Consider the following 19,926-nt stretch of genomic DNA (forward strand, 5'->3'; position numbering starts at 1 on the left):
TAAAAGAGATATCATTTGTATAGAAGTACTGTAAGAAAAAAATAAGCAGTTAATTCCACAAGTGAATAAAATCACTTTCCCAGGAAAACAAACCCGAACAGTCTAGATTCACAGCAGGACTTTAGGCTTTAAGTGCTTCGCCCTACCCCCGCCCCCCTCAATTTCCCGTCCACTGGCAGCTTCATTTTTGAGTCCCATGATGTGCTGGCTACTCCAAACTCAGGGTGGTACCCGGACAAGAGATCACAGATGTGCTCCACGCGAGGGTTTCCCGACGGCACACTTACCTCTGCGGCGCTTCTGGTGTGGGAGCGCCGGTCTCTGGGTGAGGGGCTCCTGTTACCGAGTCACCCTGCCTTGGGCGTCCAGCAAGAACTATTCACAGACGAAACAAAAGCCCAGCAGAACTGCACTTCAGCCAGGCAAGGAGGACCGCTTCCTGAATTTCAATGAGGACATGAAGCGAGGGATCCTGGAAGGTTCTTGGTGGTTGTATAACTGCTGGCCCAGAGCTCCGCCCCGTCCTGTGCCAACCCCGCCAGGAGCAGAGGGGCCTCGTCAGGTCCACTGGAGGCAGACAGGTTGCAGGCGCTGGGGTGGGCATCTCGGAAGAAAAGGTGTACCCGAGCGCAAAACTGCACCAAGCACAGGATCCTGGCAGGCCGGAGGGCCGGGTACCTGTTTTGGAAACAAACACATTTTTATCCAAAGCCTTATTCTCCATCCTTTCTGGCAGCCCTTTTCCATCCCCTGTGATCACACAAGGAACACCTCCTTCACAAGGTCTCACACACATCTGCGCTCAATGTAGCTGACCTGGCCCTTGAACTGCTTGGGATTCTGACCCGCAGGTTCCTGTGGGCAGCGCCGGGTCCCGCTGTGCCCTTTCTTTCTGCTCACCAAGCAGAGGGGAAGGACGGGAGGGCACTTCGCCCAGAGACACTGGCGCCCCACAATTACAGCGCCAGTCTTTGTGCTCACAGGAGCGCTTAAAGGGCTCAAACCAAAGCATTCCGCAAAGCCGGCTCCTCAGACCACAAGCCCCCATCAGGCTTGAGCAAAGGCTTCAGTTTCCAATCATGGGATGCTCTGTTGTCTTCGTTTTTCAACCAATCAAGAAGGATTAGAATTAATTTTCACAAACTGTGAAGTCAAGAAGGGATTTTAAATAGATTGGAAAACCTCCCAAACCTCCTTATTAACTGTCTTTTAAAGCAGTAAGTGGAACTAGCAGGAAATGTCCGACCAATGGAACTCTTCACTTCTCTCTTTGTTTGAAGAAAAGCATCAAGCAGGTTTCACCATTTCTGTGCCTTTCCGAAGTTGTTCTCTAAGAAATCAAACAAGCTGCCTTGAATTAGAGATCGTGGGACAAACACCGCCCAAAGCGTCCTGGGAAGAACTTCCTCGTTTCTGGCGGCAACACTAGTTTCTAGAACAAGCCCCGATCCCTCACACAAACTACGGTTCCTCAAGAGCCTTCCTCTGTCTTCCACTGCCGAGGTCCCGCTCATGATTCAACATTCACCTCGCCGTTCAGCGAACATCTGCAAAGTGAACAGGGCAGGCCACGGTCCTTCTCACATGGAGTCCACAATCTAATGGGGGGACAGGCACACACGAGAAGAATAAATGGGTGTGTTCTACGGTGACGTACTTGACTGACTCTCTTTGTGACGGCAAGTAAGTCCAGGGAGGGGATGAAGGTGCTACCTGGGGAGTCAAGGCAGGCCTCACTAGGAAGGAGGCGAAGCGGGCAGGGAGCAGAGTTGCTGCAGGTGCAAAGGCCCTGAGGTGTCAAGGCTGGAGGATGGTGGGCACGAGGACCACGTGAGGTAAGGTGCAGGTGAGGCCTCCGGGGACGAGGCACCTGCGGACATGGAGACAGGCTTGGCTTTGACTCTGAGATGGACTTGCTCGGAGGCTCTGGGCAGAAGAGTCCAGCTGGGAGGAGCACAGGCTGCGGGGCAGCAGGTGAGAGCAGGTCCTGGCGGGGATGGAGGTAGAGCGGTGGGGGTGGTGAGAAGTGACAGGATTCTCAATAGACTTTCACAAGCCAACCTGATCTGCCGTCCCAGCGACGTGGGGCGAGGAGGGCAGGAGTTCGGGAGACGGGAAGGTTCTCGGCCTGAGCGGTGCAGCTGGAGCTGCCTCACCTGGGATGGAGAAGACAGAGGTCAGGAGTTTCGTTTTGATGATGAGGCTGAGGTGTCTGTTGGACGTCAAGTGGATCTGCTGATGAGGCGGAGTTGAAGAGTCCAGAATCCAGGGGAGGTTTGGGCTGTGGGATGGGAGGGGCAGCCCTGTGACGTGGAAGCTCCCGCGCATGTCACCCTGGCTCTGGCACCCTGCAGGAAGCCCGGCCCAGCTGCCAGCCCCCCTGTTGCACGCTCTTGTTCTGGGACGTCTCTCCCCACTTATCCAATAAATCCCCAGGGCCTTTCCCACTTCCTTGTGTATTCCCAGCAATGAGCCCAAGACAGGGACTTAGCAGTGCTTCATATCATTTAAGGAACGAGTTTCTCCCCACCTCTCAGGAAGGGGTTGTAATTACACTGTGCATCTACGGAGAGGCCAGGCCCAGGCTGTCGATCAGACTGAGGGATCTGACCCAGTAAAACAAAAACATGCCCATCAAAGCTAAATTGGACCCCAGCCAACAATACCAGGATACCCATGGTTTCCAACAGCACATGGAACATTTGTGAAGAGACAAGGAGGAAAGCCTCGATACATTTTTTTTAATTAATTCATCCAAGTTTTATTGTCTGACCATGACAAAATTAAATTAGAAATTATTAACAGAAAAATATCTGGAAAATCCTCAAATATTTAGAAACTAAACAATATACCGCTAAAATAACCCCATGGGTCAAAGAAGAAATCACAAAGGAAATTAGAAACTGAAGGAAAATGAAAATACAACACGTCAAATTTTGTACAATGCAGCTGAGTCGGAGCTTACAGAAATGTATACTTTTAAACACTTATATCAAAAATGAAGAAAGTTCCAAAATTCATTATCTAATTTTCCACCTTAAAAAGTTAGAAAAGCACAGGGGCTTCCCTGGTGGCGCAGTGGTTGAGAGTCTGCCTGCCAATGCAGGGGACACGGGTTCGAGCCCTGGTCTGGGAGGATCCCGCGTGCCGCGGAGCGACTGGGCCCGTGGGCCACAATTGCTGAGCCTGCGCGTCTGGAGCCTGTGCTCCGCGACAAGACAGGCCGCGATAGTGAGAGGCCCGCGCACCGCGATGAAGAGTGGCCCCCACTTGCCGCAACTAGAGAAAGCCCTCGCACAGAAACGAAGGCCCAACACAGCCAAAAATAAATAAATAAATAAATAATTTTAAAAAAGAAGCTTTAAAAAAAAAAAAAAAAGTTAGAAAAGCACAGATCAAAGTAGAAGAAGAAGAAGGAGGTGGAGGAGGAGGAGAGAGGCAGTAGAGGGGGGCAGGGGTGGGGGAGGATGAAGAAGACAAAAACAGGAAATAACGAATAGAGGAAAATCAATGAAACCAAGAGGTGTTTTCTGAAAAGACAAATAAAACTGATAAACCTGTAGCTAGACGGATGAAGACAAACAAGAGGGTGGACATAAATTACCAATATCAGGCATGAAAGATGGTTCATCACAATGGATCACACAGACATAAAAAGGATGGTAAGGAAATACTGTGAACAATTCATGCTAATAATTTGACACCTTGGATGAAATGGACAAATGCCGTAAAAGATGAAATTACCAAAGTTTATGCAATATTGCTCAATACTGGTAATTTAAATAGCCCTTTAACTACTGAATTTATTGAATCTGTTAAAGCAGATGTACAACGTATGTCTGACAGTCCACAAGGCAGGCTGTTCTAGTTAGCATAGAGTTCAAGCCAAATCAGGTATAAGCCAGAAGGACTTCCCCACACCTCAATATGTGAAAATTTCTTCATCACTCAGGAGCAAAGATGCCACCCTTGACCACACACTACCAAGTTGACTCGATACACAAAAAGGATAATAAACAATGACCAAGTTGAGTTTTCCCAGAAAAGCAGGGGTAGCTTAACATTTGAAAAATCAATCAGTATGATTCACTCTCATCAACACCCTAAAACAGAAAAACAACATGATCACTTCAATAGATACAGAAAAAAGCATTTGAGAAAATTCCACACCCAAGCGCGATAAGAACTCTCAGAAAAATAGGAGCAGAGGGAACTTCCTCAACTTGATAAAGAATATCTGCCAAAGCTACACGTAACAGTACAGAGCAGTGAACGCTCAGCCTTCCCCCCTCCCCAGAGGGAGGGAGGGAGGCCCACCTACGCGAAGCCCCGCCCATCTGCGCAAAGCCCTGCCCACCAGCGCACGCCTTAAGTGCCAGGCATGACGTCACTCCCACACTGCGCACTAACGGTCAGCAACCGCCAACCACCCGCAGCTAACAGGCTTGGCGCGAGCGACGCCCCCATTGGCCGAGCTCAACCGGGCGTGGGCGCAGGCGCAGACGCCACAACCCTATTGGCCAAGCTCGAGGGCGCGCAGGCGCAGGCTCGGGCGCGGTGACCCCATTGGCTGAGGGCGGCGGGAGCGGTGCGCCGCGTGCGGGCGCCTAGGGCGGCGGAGGGCGTGGCGGCGGGGGCGGAGACGAGCGGCCGGACCATGCTGCGCCTCGCGGGCAAGCTGGTGGCCTTCTTCTGGAGGAGGGCGGAAGAACCCGAGGAGGAGGCCGGGCCGCCGGGTCCCGAGCTCGCAGAAGGTGCCTCGCGGGAAGGGCCGGTACGCGCGGCCCCGCGAGGCCGCCTAGCCGGACGGTGGACCGTGGACTGTGGACGGGCGCGGGGGTGGGGGTGGGGGGCGGCTGGTGACCTAGTGAGAGCCGCTGAGGCTCTCAAAGCCTGGTTCCTGCGCCTGGTGGGGCGGAGAGGAGGGGGGAGGAGGAACGTGGTCCGAGCCGGGTCCCAGGGCGTTAGTGTGACGAGATCGGGATTTGAGAGCTTTTGCTTGTTTTCTAACTCGAAGCTGACGCGTGTCTGTCCGTGATGATCTCTTCTTTGCAGTGTAACTTAAACAGGCCTTCTCACTACGTAATAGCATTTTACGGCTTTTGGGGTCTGTGCCTCCTTGTTTTCCGCTTTGTGTTTTCATGCGCCGGGAGCGCCTTGACACGTCGTCCGTGCACGGCTTCCCGTTCTCTCTGTGTCAGTGTCCCTTGCGGTTGTGTGCTTCGACAGCTCTGAAAAGTGTAATCCAGCTGTCTTCAACTGTCGTTTTAGAGCCTCGTGGCATCCTCCTCCTGTTTTCTTGAAATTGTTTTCGAACCCATCTTCCTGAAGTACAAACCGTACTTCTGTTTCTGCCACATCGTCCCTCCCTGCACCCAGAATTACACAGTTGCTTTTCCCCAAGGCTTTTGGCATTTCCTCCCAATCCCTCTTTCTATCTGAGACTTGAACGCCGGATAGTGATTCTCTAGTTGCCTTCTCTAACCTCTAAAAAGACGAAATTCTCTGCAAGAGAAGCCAGAACATTAGCCGTGGAGTTAACTTGTTAAGGCAGCACGCTAAAAGCCATCTCTACCCAGAGTTGTTCATGCCTCTTTAGCTAACTTTGCCACCTGGAGTAAGTCGCTTCATCCGTCCGCGTGGATCTTGCCTGTAAAGTGTGGCCCTTCAACAACAGTCGGAGTTCCAGCCAGGCTTCCGCGGGCTTCCGTGGCGGGCCGTGCCCACTTGGGTGTCTTCTGTGTCTGAGAAGGAGCAGACTCGGAGCACGGGTTCTGGCCAGGGTCTCTGAGTGGATGAGGGCAGGCCCTGCTCTACGCCAGACTTGCCCCCAGGCGCAGAATGTCTTCCAGCGCCTGGTTTGGTGAAATAACACAGAACCTCGTGACACTGCTGCCGGTGGTGTTGATAACAGCGGTAATGAGGATGCACGGTAGCCACTCCCCTGATGCTGCTGTAACGCTGACAGCAATTTACGGTGCCCCCAACCCGTGCCAGCCACTCAGAGGTCCACGCAGTGCACGTTTCTGTCGCGTAATAACCCTCACACAGCTCTCTCGGACAGAGGCTACAACTGTCTCTGTTGTACAAGTGAGGACAGGCACGGGGTGCTTGAAGACCTAGCCCAGGGTTCCACGAATGGCTGGGGAAGAGCTGGGCGTCAGACACAGGCAGCCTCGCCCCACCGAGCCCACTGCCTGTGCCCCTGGGAGGAAGCTGGGCAGTCTGCCTCCAAAACCCTGCCTTCTGAGCACCCCAGTGTCCAGGGAGGTTCTCAGCCCACAGGGCTCCTAGCCCCGCGGATGCTCTGGGGGGGCTTAACTGTAGTGTGCACTTGATTTGTGGTCAACATAACCTCTCTGTTGACCCGTCTTAGGTGACACAGAGTTGAAAACTGTCCAGGGTGTCGTGACAAGATACTGCAGCGATTATGGCATGATTGATGATTTGATCTACTTCTCCAATGAGGCTTTGACAAGCAAAGTGCTTCTGCATGTTGGACAGGAAGTTATTGCGGTTGTGGAAGAAAATAAGGTGTCGAATGGACTGAAAGCAATCCGGGTAAGGCCTGAGTTCATGAGGAAGCCTCTCTTCACCTTGGGCTTCACGCCGCTGTCCTCCTGTTCAGTTACCTCTCAGAGACAACCTGTAGTTGTATGCCATGGAGAGAAACACTGTTACCACTTCTGTATCCACTCTTCTAGTCTTTTAAAAAAGTATTGTTAAAAATAACTATTTGGATCCTTTGTTATCCAGTTAGCAAAGATAATTAATGAACTCTACTATTCAGCAACTGTTTCTTTAAAAAAATAGTGTTTTTGTACTCTGATTTCCTGGAAGTATAATTGTCAGAGAGTATGCACATTTAACATTTTAATGGTATCATCAAATTATCCTTCAGTAACACTGCACTAATTATACTCAGGAGCAGGATGAGACACTTGTTATCCACGTTGGCAAAAGGATGTGGACATTATTGATCTTGGAAATCTGCACCAATCACTTTGAAAAGGGATCTTATAATTTTAATTTGCACTTAAGCCTTAAAGTAGATTAAATTTTCAGATTTTTTCTATGAGTTATTTTAGTGTCCTTTTATCATTTTTTTGTTGGGTTCAACTTTTTAAAATTGAACTTTCTACATTATGGAAATTAGACTTTTTTAAGCAAAATTATTATATGAAAGTGTTGCAAATATTTCCCCCCCCCCCAGATCATCTTTTGACTTTGTTTTACAAAGTCTCATTTTATGTAGTTAATGTGTCTGTCTTTTCCATGTGGCTCTCGGGCTCTGTACGAATCCTTAGAGAGGCTTTTCCCACTTTTCATTAGACATGCACTCAGGTTTTCCTGTGAAAATTGTTTATGGACATTTAAATGTTTAACTTACCTGGAACTTAGTGGATGTACAGACTGAAAGAAGGAGCCAGACGTTCCTTCCCCGGTAGCGCACCGGTCATCTGCTGAGTGGTCCACTCTTTCCTACTGAGTGGGACAGTCCCCTTCTCACACACCAGAATCCCACCTGCCTGGGACCCTGCCTGGACCCTGTTGGGTCCCTGTCGGTTCTGCTGCCTGCACGTGGCCCACGTGGCATGGTTGGGTCCTCGGGTGGCAGGCTGGCTTCTCTGTTCCTCTTCTTGGTGGATGGACCTCTCTGGGCTCTCCCCTCGCTGTGGATAAACGTTAGCGTCATCCTGCTGTTTCTCCTCCTCGGCTCAGACTCACCTGGACCAGCACTGAGTGTGTGGATCCATTTAGGTCAAGTGACGTGTGGATCCATTTAGGTCAATTGACATGTGGATCATAGCAGGTCTTCTCCAGCTACAGATTATGTCCGTCCACTTATTTAAGCCTTCCTTTGCGTTCTTTTTGTTCACTTCAGTTCTGCAGATTCCTTGTGAAGTTTATTTTTGAGAATTGTAATGTTTTTGTTCCATTATCAATATAATTTTTCTTTGTATTTTCAAATTAATCTTTTTCTTTCCCTCTAGGAAATCTGTTGTTTTTTTGTTATGTAATTTGGTGTCTGGCCAACTTACTGAGCTCCACTACTTTTTAAAATGGTCAAGACATACTTTGTTACTATTACATTTTAGTAAATGCCATCTACCAGCCACGTGTGGCTATTTAAATTTAAATTTATTAAAATTAAATAAAATTTGGAATTAATTCTTCAGTTTCACGAGCCGCATTCCAAGCACTGAACGTAGCTGGTGGCACCAAATTGGACGGCGCGCACGTAGAACGTCTCTGGTGGCTGAAGGGCCTGCAGGGCTGCTCTGGCTGGGAACGTGCCCCCAGCGAGGAGCAGGCGCTTCCTCCTTGCTCTCCAGCTGTGCTTGGGCCACTCAGGCGAAGTGCTGTCCTTGTTGTTTTTAGCTCTTCTGCAAGATGCTTGAATCACTTGATTCACCAACGTTAAACAGTAGTAGCTGACTTCCATTGTGAGAGTTGTGGAGTTGGCTCATTTGCTCTACCCTTTGGATTTGTTTGCTCATTTTTTATTCAGGTTTTTTTATTGTGGTAAAATATGCATAACATAAGATTAATTTTAATTTTAAATGTTTTAATGCTATTCAGTGGCACTAAATAAGTACATTCATGTTGCTGTGCACTCATGCCCACTGTCTACTTTCATAACTTTTTATCATCCCAAATATAAACTCTATACCCGTTAAATAATAATCCACTATTCTACTTTCTGTCTCTATAAATTTGACTATCCTGGGTACCTCATGTAAGTGGAATCACATAATATTAGTCTTTTTGTGTCTGCCTTATTAGACTTAACGTAATATTTTCAAGGCATATCCGTGTAACGTGTATCAGAACTTCATTCCTTATTATGGCTAAATAATATTCCACTGTTATGTATAGATTACATTTTGTTTCTCCACTCACCTGTTTATGGGCACTTGCGTTGTTTCTACTTTCTGGCTGTTGTGGATAATGCTGCTGCGAAAAGTACCTTTCTGAGTCCCAGTTTTCAATTCTTTTGGGTCTATACCTTGGAGTAGAATTGCATGGTCATATGGTAATCCTATATTTAACTTTTTGAGGAACCGCCAAAATTTCCCCAGTGGCTGCACCATTTTACATTCCCATCAGCAGCACAGGGGTTCCAGTTTCTCCACATCTCCACCAACGTGAATTATTTTCCATTTTTTCGATAGTAGACACTCTAGTGGATGTGAAGGGGTGTTTTATTGTGGTTTTGATTTACATTTCCCTAATAATTAGTGATGTTGAGCATCTTTTCATGTGCTTATTGGTCATTTATATATCTTCTTTGGAGAAATGTGTTTTCAGTTCCTTTGCTTATATTTTAATCAGGTGGTTTATTTTCTTGTTGAGTTGTAGAAGTTTTTTTTATATATTCTGGATATTAATCCCTTATCAGATATGTGGTTTACAAATATTTCCTCCCATCCTGTGAATTTTTTAACTTTTTCTTAATATCAATAATATCCTTTGCTGTACCAAAGTTTTAAATTTTGATGGAGTACAATTTATCCTTTTTTAATAGCCTATGCCTTTGATGTCACACTTAAAAAATCATTAACTAATCCAAGATCATGAAGATTTTCTCCTGTGCTTTCTTCTAAGGGTTTTATAGTTTTAGTTCTTAAATTTAAGTCTTTGACCCATTTTTGAACTAATTTTTGAATATGGTATTGTATGAGGGTTTGACTTCATTCTTTTGCACGCTGAGAGCCAGTTCTCCCACCACTGTTTTTTGAGAAGACTGCACAACAGGGAAAACCTTTTCCCTGTTGAAGGGTCTGGGCACCTTTGTTGAAAGTCATTTGACCATATATTTGAGGGTTTATTTCTGGGCTCTTTATTTCATTGGTATTTTGTCTGTCTTTACAGTCTTTTAATTACTGTAGCTTTGTAGTAAGTTTTTGGGGGTTTTTTTGGGGGGTTTTTTTACTTATTTTTTTTTTTTGGCTGTATTCAGTCTTTGTTGCTGCACGTGGACTTTTCTCTGGTTGCGGCGGGCGGGGGCTACTCTTCGTTGTGGTGCGTGTGCTTCTCATTGTGGTGGCTTCTTGTGGAGCACGGGCTCTAGGCGTGTGGGCTTCAGTAGTTGTGGCACGTGGGCTCAGTAGTTGTGGCTCGCAGGCTCTAGAGTGCAGGCTCAGTCACTGTGGCAAATGGGCTTAGTTGCTCTGCGGCATGTGGGATCTTCCCAGACCAGGGCTTGAACCCACGTCTCCTGCATTGGCAGGTGGATTCTTAACCACTGCACCACCAGGGAAGCCCTTGTAGTAAGTTTTGAAATCAGAAAGTGTTGTGAGTCCTCCAACTTTGCTCTTCCTTTTCAAGATTGTTTTGGCTATTCAGGGTTACTCAAGATTCCATATGAATTCTGGGATGGGTTTTTCTATTTCTGCAAAAGCCATCATTGGGATTTTGATAGAGATTGCATTGAATCCATAGATCGCTTTGGGTAGTATTGATGTCTTAATGTTAATCCGTGAACGTGAGATGTGTTTCCATTTATTTGTGTCTTCTCTGGCTTCTTGCAGCCACATTTTGTAGTTTTCAGTGTACAGGTCTTCCACCTCCTTGGTTAAATTTATTCCTAAGTGTTTTATTCTTTTTGATGCTATCATAAATGGAATTGTTTTCTCAGTTTCCTTTTTTGAATTGTTCATTTTGAGTGTACAGAAATACAACTAATTTTTGTATATTGATTTCATATGCTGGAACTTTGCTGAATTCATTTATTAGCTCTAAGAGGTGTTTTGTAGATTTTTTAGCGTTTTTTGTGTATAAGATCATGTCATCTATAAATAGATAATTTACTTCTTCCTTTCCAATTTGGATATTAAAATTTCTTCTTCTTGCCTAATTGCTCTGGCTGGGACTTCCAGTATTATGTTGAACAGAAGTGGTGAAAACAGGCATCCTTGCCTTGTTCCTTATCCTCGGGGGAAAGCTTTCAGTCTCTCACCACTGAGTGTCATGTGAGCTGTGGGTTTTTCATACGTGGCCTTTATCCTATTGAGGAAGTTCCAGTCTCTTCCTATTGGATTGAGTGTATTTATCGTGTAAAGGTGTTGAGTTATGTCAGATGCTTTTTCTGTATCAGCTGAGATGATCATATATTTTTTCCTTTGTTCTACCAGCGTGCTGGATGGTACTGACTGATTTTCATTTGTTGAACCACGTTTGCATTCTGGGGTAAACCCCCCTCCATCGTGGTGTGCAACGCATTTCTTATGCAGCTGCATTCAGTTTGCCAGTATTTCATTGAGGATTTTTGCCTCAGTGTTCATAAGGGGGTCTCGGCCAGAAGTTTGCTTTCCTTGGAGCCCTCAGTATGTCTTAAGTAGCAGTTTGCCTGTCTTGCAGGTGGAAGCCATCTCAGATGAATGGGAAGACAACAGCAAGAGCCACGGCAGAGGGCTCTCCGACTCCAGCCCCCGCGTGCTGATCGGCTGCGTGACCTCGCTGATGGACGGCGCCGGCTACATCAACCAGACCACGTACTTCTCCCTGGAGAGTGTGTGTGAAGGTACGCGGAATGCGTTTCTGGTTCATGTTTAAAATTAGGTTTTGTGAGGTTTGTTTTAAATGTTCATAACGAGATTGGAGATGGACCAGGGACTGGTTTTCATCTGCCAGGTCCTCCGAGTGTTGCCCTTAAAGCCTCTGCCCAACATCTGGTTCCCCTTATCTGGATCTCATCCCAGGCCTCTGACATCCCACCCTACCCCACCCCACCCTGAGGCTGGAGCTCTTTACCCCAGATGCCCCCCTGCTCTGCCCCCAGGCCTGCCCTGTATGGACCAGCCAGCCTTGCCCCTTCCCTTCTGGTCTGTTTGTTTGAGCACTGGCTTTGCTGTGGGTGCTCTGTAGCTGGGTTGCCTTCGTGCATCTGTCAGTCTGCCTAAAACACCCACCGACCTGGAAGCTGGTGCTTCAGGAGCTTTGTCTCCAGTGGTCTTGTGCCGCCGCACGTGGTGCAGCACGGCCCCGCTGCTGGGTGGCAGTGTCCGCAGATGGTTGGACTGCTGTGTGCTCGTCACCAGCTTTCTTGAGAAACAAACTCCATATTTCATTAGGCACTGCTGTTTTTTGAGCTTAACTGCTGCAAAAACGTTTATCACAAAACAACCAAAAGGTTATCACCGGTTGCGGCTACACCGCGTGCCGCGCCCAACCTGTCCAGACCACTCTCTCCCCGCTTCACGTCAGGATGGCTCGGCTGCCACCTCATGTCACTGCCCCTGCCGTTTCCCCGCCTCACCGGCCACCCCGCCAGCTCCCTGGCACACCGAGGGGCTCCCTCTCCTGAGCTGGGATGCCCATAGCCACCCAGGCCTCAGGTCTGAGCACATGTCCCTGTGTCACCGTGCACCCTGGGTGTCCCTGATGGGGAGGGTACTCACAGTGTCTGCAAGGAGCTGGCAGAGGAGTGCCACACGTACCCACACCTCCTGGAGCCAGGGCTGTGGGTAGAGGGCTGCCATTCTGCCCACTTTGTTGCAGTTGTTGATGACACTTCATTACTTTTTTCTTTGTAAGAACTTTGGGGAGTATCTGAAATCAGATGGGGTCCTGAGACTGTGCAGACCAGGCCCCCTGCCCGTGCCTTGTAGGCAGGAAGACAGGTTGGCCTGTAACAGCCTCTGCTCCGTTGGCGTGGGTAAATCTGGAAGAGAATCCAGGTGGATACGCTGGTTCCTAACGGGAACAGAGAGCCCCTTTCTCAACCAGTCATGTGTGTCTCAGAACAGAAACATAACTGCAGAGTGAATTGTACACTTTGAAGTTACATCACTGAGTAACATGCCCGGTTTCCCTGCCTTGGAGGTTTCAAGCCCTGCAAGGGGGACTGGGTGGAGGCCGAGTACTGGATCCGGCCGGGCACGTGGAGCAGTGAGGCCGTCTCGGTGAAGCCGCTGAGGTACAAGCGCGTGGACCGGGTAGGTGCTGATCCTCGAGCGGCCCAGGGTCCTGGGTGCGATGGGCGGTCAGGATGAATGAGAGTCCGTCTTGGGCAGAGAAGACCCTGATGTCTTCCTGAGATCACCGGCGGCCGGCCTGCACACGCACATAGTTAAATTCTAGGTCACAGAGGGACGAGGAGTGTTAAAGTGTCTGATGGTGGGGCCACGTGGAGTGGGGTGTGGCCTCTGGCCTCGCGCGTAGCCGCGGGTGTGGTCTGGGGAGTGGGCACTGGAACAGAGGAGGGAATTGAGGTTGCGGGTGGAGGTGGAGCTGGAGGTGTGTGCCGGGCCCCGCTCCCTGCCTGGCCGGTACCGCTGGGGGCATTGCTCCTCCTCCGAGACCAGGCCTGAGCCCCACTGGCTGCGGCGGCCCCGTGCACACTGCCAGCCCCTGGTGCTGTGCTTGCAGGTCTGCGTGTCCAGCCTCTGTGGGAGGAACGGGGTGATCAACGACTACATCTTTTTCACCCTGGACTCCCTGAAGCTCCCGGAAGGCTACGTGCCGCAGAGGCACGACGTGGTCAGCGCGGTGGTGGTGGAGAGCAGCCAGTCGTGCTACGTGTGGAGGGCCCTGTGCGTGACCCCAGTGCAGAGGCGGTGAGGAGGCGGCGGCTCGGGGGACGGGGGCCTGGGGTGCATCTGAGAGCCGGCTTACCAAGGCAGGTAACAGACTGTCCAAGTCCTGAGCTGGCGGGGCTGGAAGGAGAGCTCTCCTGGGGGTTAGGGGTCTTCACAGTTGACTGAAGGCTGAGTGAAAAGTTGCCTCTTGATCCTTAATCTTACGTTGATGATCTTCATATTTTCGTGGGTTTTGTGTGTTGTGTTCTTTCACATGTTGGCATTTTGTAGAACACGTTGGACGTGGTCAGTTCTTTTTTTTATTTTGGCTATGCCAGTTGCGTCATGCATGCTGTATTTAGTTCCCCAACCAGGGATCGAACCCGGGCCCCCTGCATTGGGAGCGTGGAGTCTTACTCACTGGACCACCAGGGAGGTCCTGGTCGGTTCTTAAAATTACTGGATTTCCTGTATCCGGTTCTTCCTTCTGTGCGCCCGTGACTTCCTCCCTCCGACACGCGTGCTTATGCAACACGACAGGCCTTCCTGGGCTCCCGCCCCGTCTCTGCTGCTCTTTCTCCGTAGTGCTCGTCTCAGGGAGCTCGGTACATGGTTTCTGAAGTCGTTCTGTTTATTGTCTGATCTCCTCAGTGGAGCAGATTGCGTGCAGGGAGGAGTGTCTCATGAGCCACAGGGCAGGCAGGCAGGGGAGCCCCATCTCAGGAGGACTGAGCTGCCTGGCACAGCCGGGAGGGATGTGCTGGGGGCGGGGTGTGGGCAGAAGGGGAACATGGTGAGGTGGGCCTTGCCGTGTCCGGACTGTCTGGTGGACACGTCCTCCTTCCCCACGGGACCTGCTCTCCTTATGGAGAATGACTCTGCCCGTCCTCGGAACAGTGAAGTGCGGGAGATGTATACCCTCGCCCCCTCTACCAGGAAGGCCCAGGAGGCCCGGGAGTTCTGGCTTCAGTCCATCTGATGGGCCCAGGGGTGTGCGGACGTGAGGCCAAGCAGGCGCTTGTTTGCCAGGCATCGGTGCCGGGGTCTTGGAGGCCGAACCGGGGCCTCGGCTCCCTGCCGGCTCTGTGACCCTGCTGGCCGTCGGCCACCTGGAGCAGAAGCCAGCAGCCCTGCCCACGTTAGGTATCGTCACTCGGAACCTTGTGCCACTTTAAGGAAGCACCATGTTGTTGAAACGCGGACTTCCTGATTGTTGTCTTTGCAGCACAGTTAACTGGGCTCCTGATGGCCGTGGGCAGGGGCGGATCGTGGGAGGGTGGCCAGGACTGGTGCAAACTGACCATGCGAGAGAAACGGCTGCCATCTCGCCCGCAGGGCCAGTGTGTTCGTCGGAAGGGAGTCTGGGTCCCTGTTGCCCTGTCTGTCTGATTCTTCGCAGCACTTCGCTTAACCTGCTCTGTGACTCAGCGTGTTTCCAGAGGGCCCGCGTCTGCCGAATGGAGCGGGTGGGGGCAGGAGCGGGGGGCTCCCTGGCCGTGGGCGGTGAGCTTCGGGTGAGCCTCCCCGGGTGGCCTGGCTGCAGTGAGGGGAGCTGGTCCCCGGAAGGGTGACCAATCGGGCACTTTCCCCCGAGCTCCACGCGTCTGCCTCGAGCGGCCGTCTTCACGGGGCCGGGGAAGTCGTCACACCTTCATTTTCAGACACTGGCCGTGAGGCAGCCCCAGCTCCTGTGCAGCCCCTCCTCATCCCCCCGTCAGTGCGGGGCTGGGGTGAGCGGTGGAGGGGGCGCTGGCCCGGTGAGCAGTCAGGCCCCGCGTCCTGTCCGCCCAGCAGGTGCCCCGCATGCCGCGGTCCCTGTGCTGCGTCGTGACCGTGGTTTCCTCCCGTCCTGGTCCCGGCTCCGCGGCCTTAGCCCCAAGTGGAGGACGCCGCCCTGCACTCAGACGCACCGTCCGGCTGCCCGCTCAGGGGTCTGAAGGACAGCACAGTGTCGTGTGCGAAGCAGGGCCCTGCGCTCCTGCGGGCCAGGCCTGCAGCGGCGTCCCGCGTGCCCCCTCCAGGCTGTGGGTGGGGTCCGCCCAGAGCCCGCAGGTGGCTTCTGACTCCTGTCTTGGTTGGTGCTCCTCCGCCTGTCCATAAGCCGCCACGGCTGGCCATCTGCAAGGACAGATGCCCGCTCCCGCGGCCACCCCAGGCTGGGGCTGCGGCACGGCTGCACGATCTCGGGGCGGCCCTGGCCGTGTGGGTGAGGCGAGGCAGGCGGGGAGCGTGTGGCCGGCAGGGGGTTGAGGGCGTGGCTGCTGTGGTGGCGGGTGCCTCTGGGTGGGGGTGTGGACAGGGTCCAGGCGTGAAGGAGCCTGTTTCCGGTGGCACTGCGGGAGGGTCAGGGAGGGGAGGCGGGAGCTGAGGGGGAGCGGTGGGCACAGCGCCCGGGCTTCACGGCAGCGTCAGGAGGACAAAGGGGGACGAATGGGCCCTTCTCACAGGAGGGTGGAATCTGCTCATTTTCTAAAGATAAAAATTCTCATTTAATTAGTTTCAAATATTTTGAAGCCACACTCTTTTTCCAAATGAAAGCTTAGTAGTGGGTCCCTGACGAGCAAAGCCCCTCGCAGCAGCCAGGAAGGGTCTGGGGAGGAGCACTGAACACCCTTCCCTCTGTGACCAGGGCTGGGGGGTGCGGGGGCTGAGGAGTCCCGGGCCTCTGGGGGGTGCGCAGCTGGTGAAGGCCGCCTGTGTTCTCAGATCCCCAGAGCTCCCACCAGGGCCCTCCTCTCCTCTGGATTCAGCAGGGCTCGTTGTTTCTTCTTCAGGGTGATCTGCTGTCTTGCTCAGAAGTTCTAAGTGTCGTCCTTACTTGGTCGCCTCTTTGGGGTTGGCTCCTTATCCCCTCGCCCTGTGGTTGGTGCGGCCTGGAGGGGCAGGGAAGGCAGGCGGGGCCTCAGGATGCCCTGCCCGCCCACACTGACCCCAACACTGTCCTGTGGCTGCTTTATCCAGGGGCACCTCTGCGGTCGAGGAGACTGCTGACGAGGCCTGTGGAGCCCTTTTACTGAAAAACAAAGGTGACATTGAAGTCACGAGGATGACAAATTTTGGAACGCTGAAAGAAGGAGAAAGCAAAAATGTGGTGATCTGGATAGAGTAAGTTTGCCACTCAAACAAAAGTACAGACTGTGATTTAAGAACTTCTGTAGAACCAATTTCATTTTGCTTGCTTATTTTTTCCTTTCTGTATATATCCTTCTAGATTTTCCACCATGAAATAGCCTTTTTACTTATACTCATAAAAGTATTTGCAACCGCCATTCACTAGTTAGATTGAATTCTGTTTTATGGTAACAGTATTTTAGCTTCAGAAGTCCTGTCTCTGTTCATGGCTAATTTTCCTTTTCCAGGAATAAAGGAGACATTCCTCAAAACTTGGTCAGCTGCAAGTTGGGTGGCTGGGATAAAGCTAAACAGTTCAGATTTCAGATGCTGGATGAAATCCAGACGTGCCCCGAAGTGTCTCTTGTTGCCGTTCCTGAGAAGGAGAAGAATTTTGCGGATGAAAATATCAACTCATTAGACAGCTGCAGGAAAAACAGAACCTGTCAGACATTGGAGAGCGGTCTGGTGAACAACAGAGAAGCCTCTCCAGGTAGACGCTTCAGCTGTTACCGTTGGATCAGCTGCGCGAGCCCAGTCGGGTCCGGGCGCTGGTGCATGCTGCTCCAGGGTCTGGGCAGGCGAGTGGCAGGGTTTACCCTGTGGGCTCTGCGGTCTGGACCCTTCTCTGATACTTGGGGCTAAAACAGCTGGAGAAATGCCCGGCGTGCTTTACACGAGCCGCGTCCTGCAACGATTCTCAGCTGGGGGGAGAGGATGCCTGCCGCCCCCTTGCCTGTCGCTCACCTGTCGGGGACGTCAGCCACTCGTCTGTGTGTGACAGTCCCTTCCACCAGCACCACCACTGTCAGAACAGTTCACCTTTGGTCTAATTTTGGATTTAAATTTCATCTCCCAGATGACTATGCCTGTAAAGGAGAAAAGGAGAAGAATGTGTCACAGAAGCCCGAAGCCGGTGGGCTCATCCCTCCAGGTGGAAAAACCCTGATCGTCGTTACCTGTGATGCAAAGTACGTGGCCGGAGGGTATGGAGGCAGTTGACCTTGCGGGCATCTGCACGTTTGTCTTGTTCGGTTTCGCTTATGGTACTTCTAGGTTGGATGTTGTAAAAAGTATTGGTAACTGTTTCGATGGGACGAAATCACGAGGAAAAGCGCTAGTGGAGAAAGTGGCTTGAGTGAGGGTACCCACGCTGACTCCTGACTATGGAGGACGGGCACGGCCAAGCCCCCACAGCCTTGGGAAGCCGGGGCCCCGAGGCGCCTGCTGCTCCTCCCCAGGCCTGCCTTCAGCTCGGCCCTGAGACCTTCCTGCCCTTCTCCCTCCACCCGGGCAGCCCGGCCAGACACGGGCTCCCGAGCCCTCGTGGGCCCTTCCCTCTCCTGACTCCTTCCCCATGTCCAGAAGCCCCGGCTCTGCCTGCTGGTCCCCTGTCAGCTGGGCGCTTTGGTGCAGCCCTTCTTCCCTCCCTCATCTCATCTACACTTGCTGATTTTAGATTTGTCAGAGGGCGGCTCTGATTAAATCAGCGCCTTGCTTCAGGCCGCGGGTGACGCTTTGAGCCAAGGGCAGTCCTCGCGTCAGTGGTTGGTGATGCAGCCCCCGCGGTGCCCTCCGTGACGTGTGACGGTGGGGCCGGACTCGAGCAGCAGCCGAAAGTGGGCGGAAGGCAGAGTGGGAGCTGGTGTCTCTTTGGTCGTGTTGCACTGCTCTGATTTAAACTTGGGAATACTAGAAATAGTCCTTCCTTTCTTAAGCGTGAGAATTACAGACAATACCATTCCAAGTGTGTGATTTTAGCTTGGGAAGACGTTAACATTGCTTATTTTAGAATGTCCATTTTTTCCCTCTAACAGAATTATTAAAAGCTAAGGGTGGGCTTCCCTGGCGGCGCAGTGGTTAAGAATCCGCCTGCCAGTGCAGGGGACACGGGTTCGAGCCCTGGTCCGGGAAGATCCCACATGCCGCGGAGCAACTAAGCCCGTGCGCCACAACTACTGAGCCTGTGCTCTAGAGCCCGCGAGCCACAACTACTGAGCCCACGTGCCACAACTACTGAAGCCCGCGTGCCTAGAGCCCATGCTCTGCAACGAGAGAAGCCACCGCAATGAGAAACCCATGCACCGCAACGAAGGGTAGCCCCCTCTCGCCACAACTAGAGAAACCCCGTGCACAGCAACGAAGACCCAACGCAGCCAAAAATAAAGAAATAAATTAATTTTAAACAAATAATAAGAAAGCTAAGGGTGACTGGTTTGCTAGCTCTGTGACTTTCCCTGTGTGAACGAAGGGAGATTGTGTTGAACCTGCCTCTGTTACTTAACAACTCACACTAAATTGTGTCTTGTTTCTCCAGGAATTCTGGCCGCTGCAAGGAGCTCCTTCTGCTTTGCTTCTCCAATTTCATAATCGGGCGATTCCTTGAAGTGAACGTCATAAGTGAGGAGGAATCACTGATAGCTGTCCGAGAACCCTTTTCATGGAAGAAGTCTAAAAGTTCCCAAGTGTTAGCTTCCACCAAAACTACAGTTGTCATGACCATGCAGAAAAGGTACCACCATGAGCAGACGACAATGCAAGCCCAGATCTTGGGCTCACTGTGTGAGGGATGCACGTAGCTGCTGTTGTCGGAGGGAGGTGGACGTCCTGGATAAAGGGGTGCAGCTGCGGCCCAGCGCCCTCCATTGTCCTGGGGACACACTGTGAGGACGGCGAGCGTTGGGTGGGCTGCAGCACCCCAGCTAGTCTCAAGGTGACTCACAACGCAGGATGTGATTTGACCCTTGCCCTCGGCTCCTGCCACCTTTCGTGTTCCCATCAGCCCAGGCCGCCCACCTCCCAAGAAAGCCCATGTCCCACATGGGCACCCAGGGCACCGAGCAGCGAGGGGTCAGTGAGACGTGGTTGGCATGGCTTTCGAGGGCCATTCACAGCACCCGAGTATCGCTTGTCGAGGGCAGCAGGGTTGCTTGGCTGTTTGAAGCCCATTTGAAGGTGTGACACCTTTGAAAAATGAAGTTAAGAAAAAAGCATGTAATGTGCTAGCGGCGCGTGGCTGGGGGCTTGGGGACGACCTGACTGTATCTGGGGTGTCGTCTGGAGAAAGTGCTGCGCGCCCACGCTTTCTCGTCTGCAGTTATAAACCCCAAAGCTCTGAAAAGCCGACTTTGCCTTTTTAAGTTCGGTGCCAAAAAGTCATGACCTATAGGCTGGAAGACATTCCACGACTTAGTCGTGTGGACACGCCCCCTCAGCTGCTGCCCAGAACTCACTGGGATGGCACGTGCTGCTTTTCTGTGGTGGGAAGTCCTGAATCTCAGATCACATCTGA

The 19,926-nt window shown here is 51.6% G+C and overlaps 1 protein-coding gene across 1 annotated transcript in view; it reads left to right on the forward strand.

The window, feature by feature from the left end:
* The first annotated feature begins 4,657 nt into the window (after window positions 1–4,657).
* The window catches only part of MOV10L1 (Mov10 like RNA helicase 1), a 44,337-nt gene continuing 29,068 nt past the window's right edge, over window positions 4,658–19,926 (forward strand). Inside the window, exons 1-9 of the mRNA XM_068560507.1 lie at window positions 4,658–4,754; window positions 6,377–6,561; window positions 11,365–11,527; window positions 12,829–12,941; window positions 13,375–13,562; window positions 16,485–16,628; window positions 16,883–17,127; window positions 17,494–17,605; window positions 18,952–19,146. Of these exons, the coding sequence (XP_068416608.1) occupies window positions 4,658–4,754; window positions 6,377–6,561; window positions 11,365–11,527; window positions 12,829–12,941; window positions 13,375–13,562; window positions 16,485–16,628; window positions 16,883–17,127; window positions 17,494–17,605; window positions 18,952–19,146 (1,442 nt within the window). The remainder of the gene's footprint in view (window positions 4,755–6,376; window positions 6,562–11,364; window positions 11,528–12,828; window positions 12,942–13,374; window positions 13,563–16,484; window positions 16,629–16,882; window positions 17,128–17,493; window positions 17,606–18,951; window positions 19,147–19,926) is intronic.

The sequence above is a fragment of the Eschrichtius robustus genome, chromosome 13 (genome assembly GCF_028021215.1).
Source record: "Eschrichtius robustus isolate mEscRob2 chromosome 13, mEscRob2.pri, whole genome shotgun sequence".
NCBI classification, from domain to species: domain Eukaryota; kingdom Metazoa; phylum Chordata; class Mammalia; order Artiodactyla; family Eschrichtiidae; genus Eschrichtius; species Eschrichtius robustus.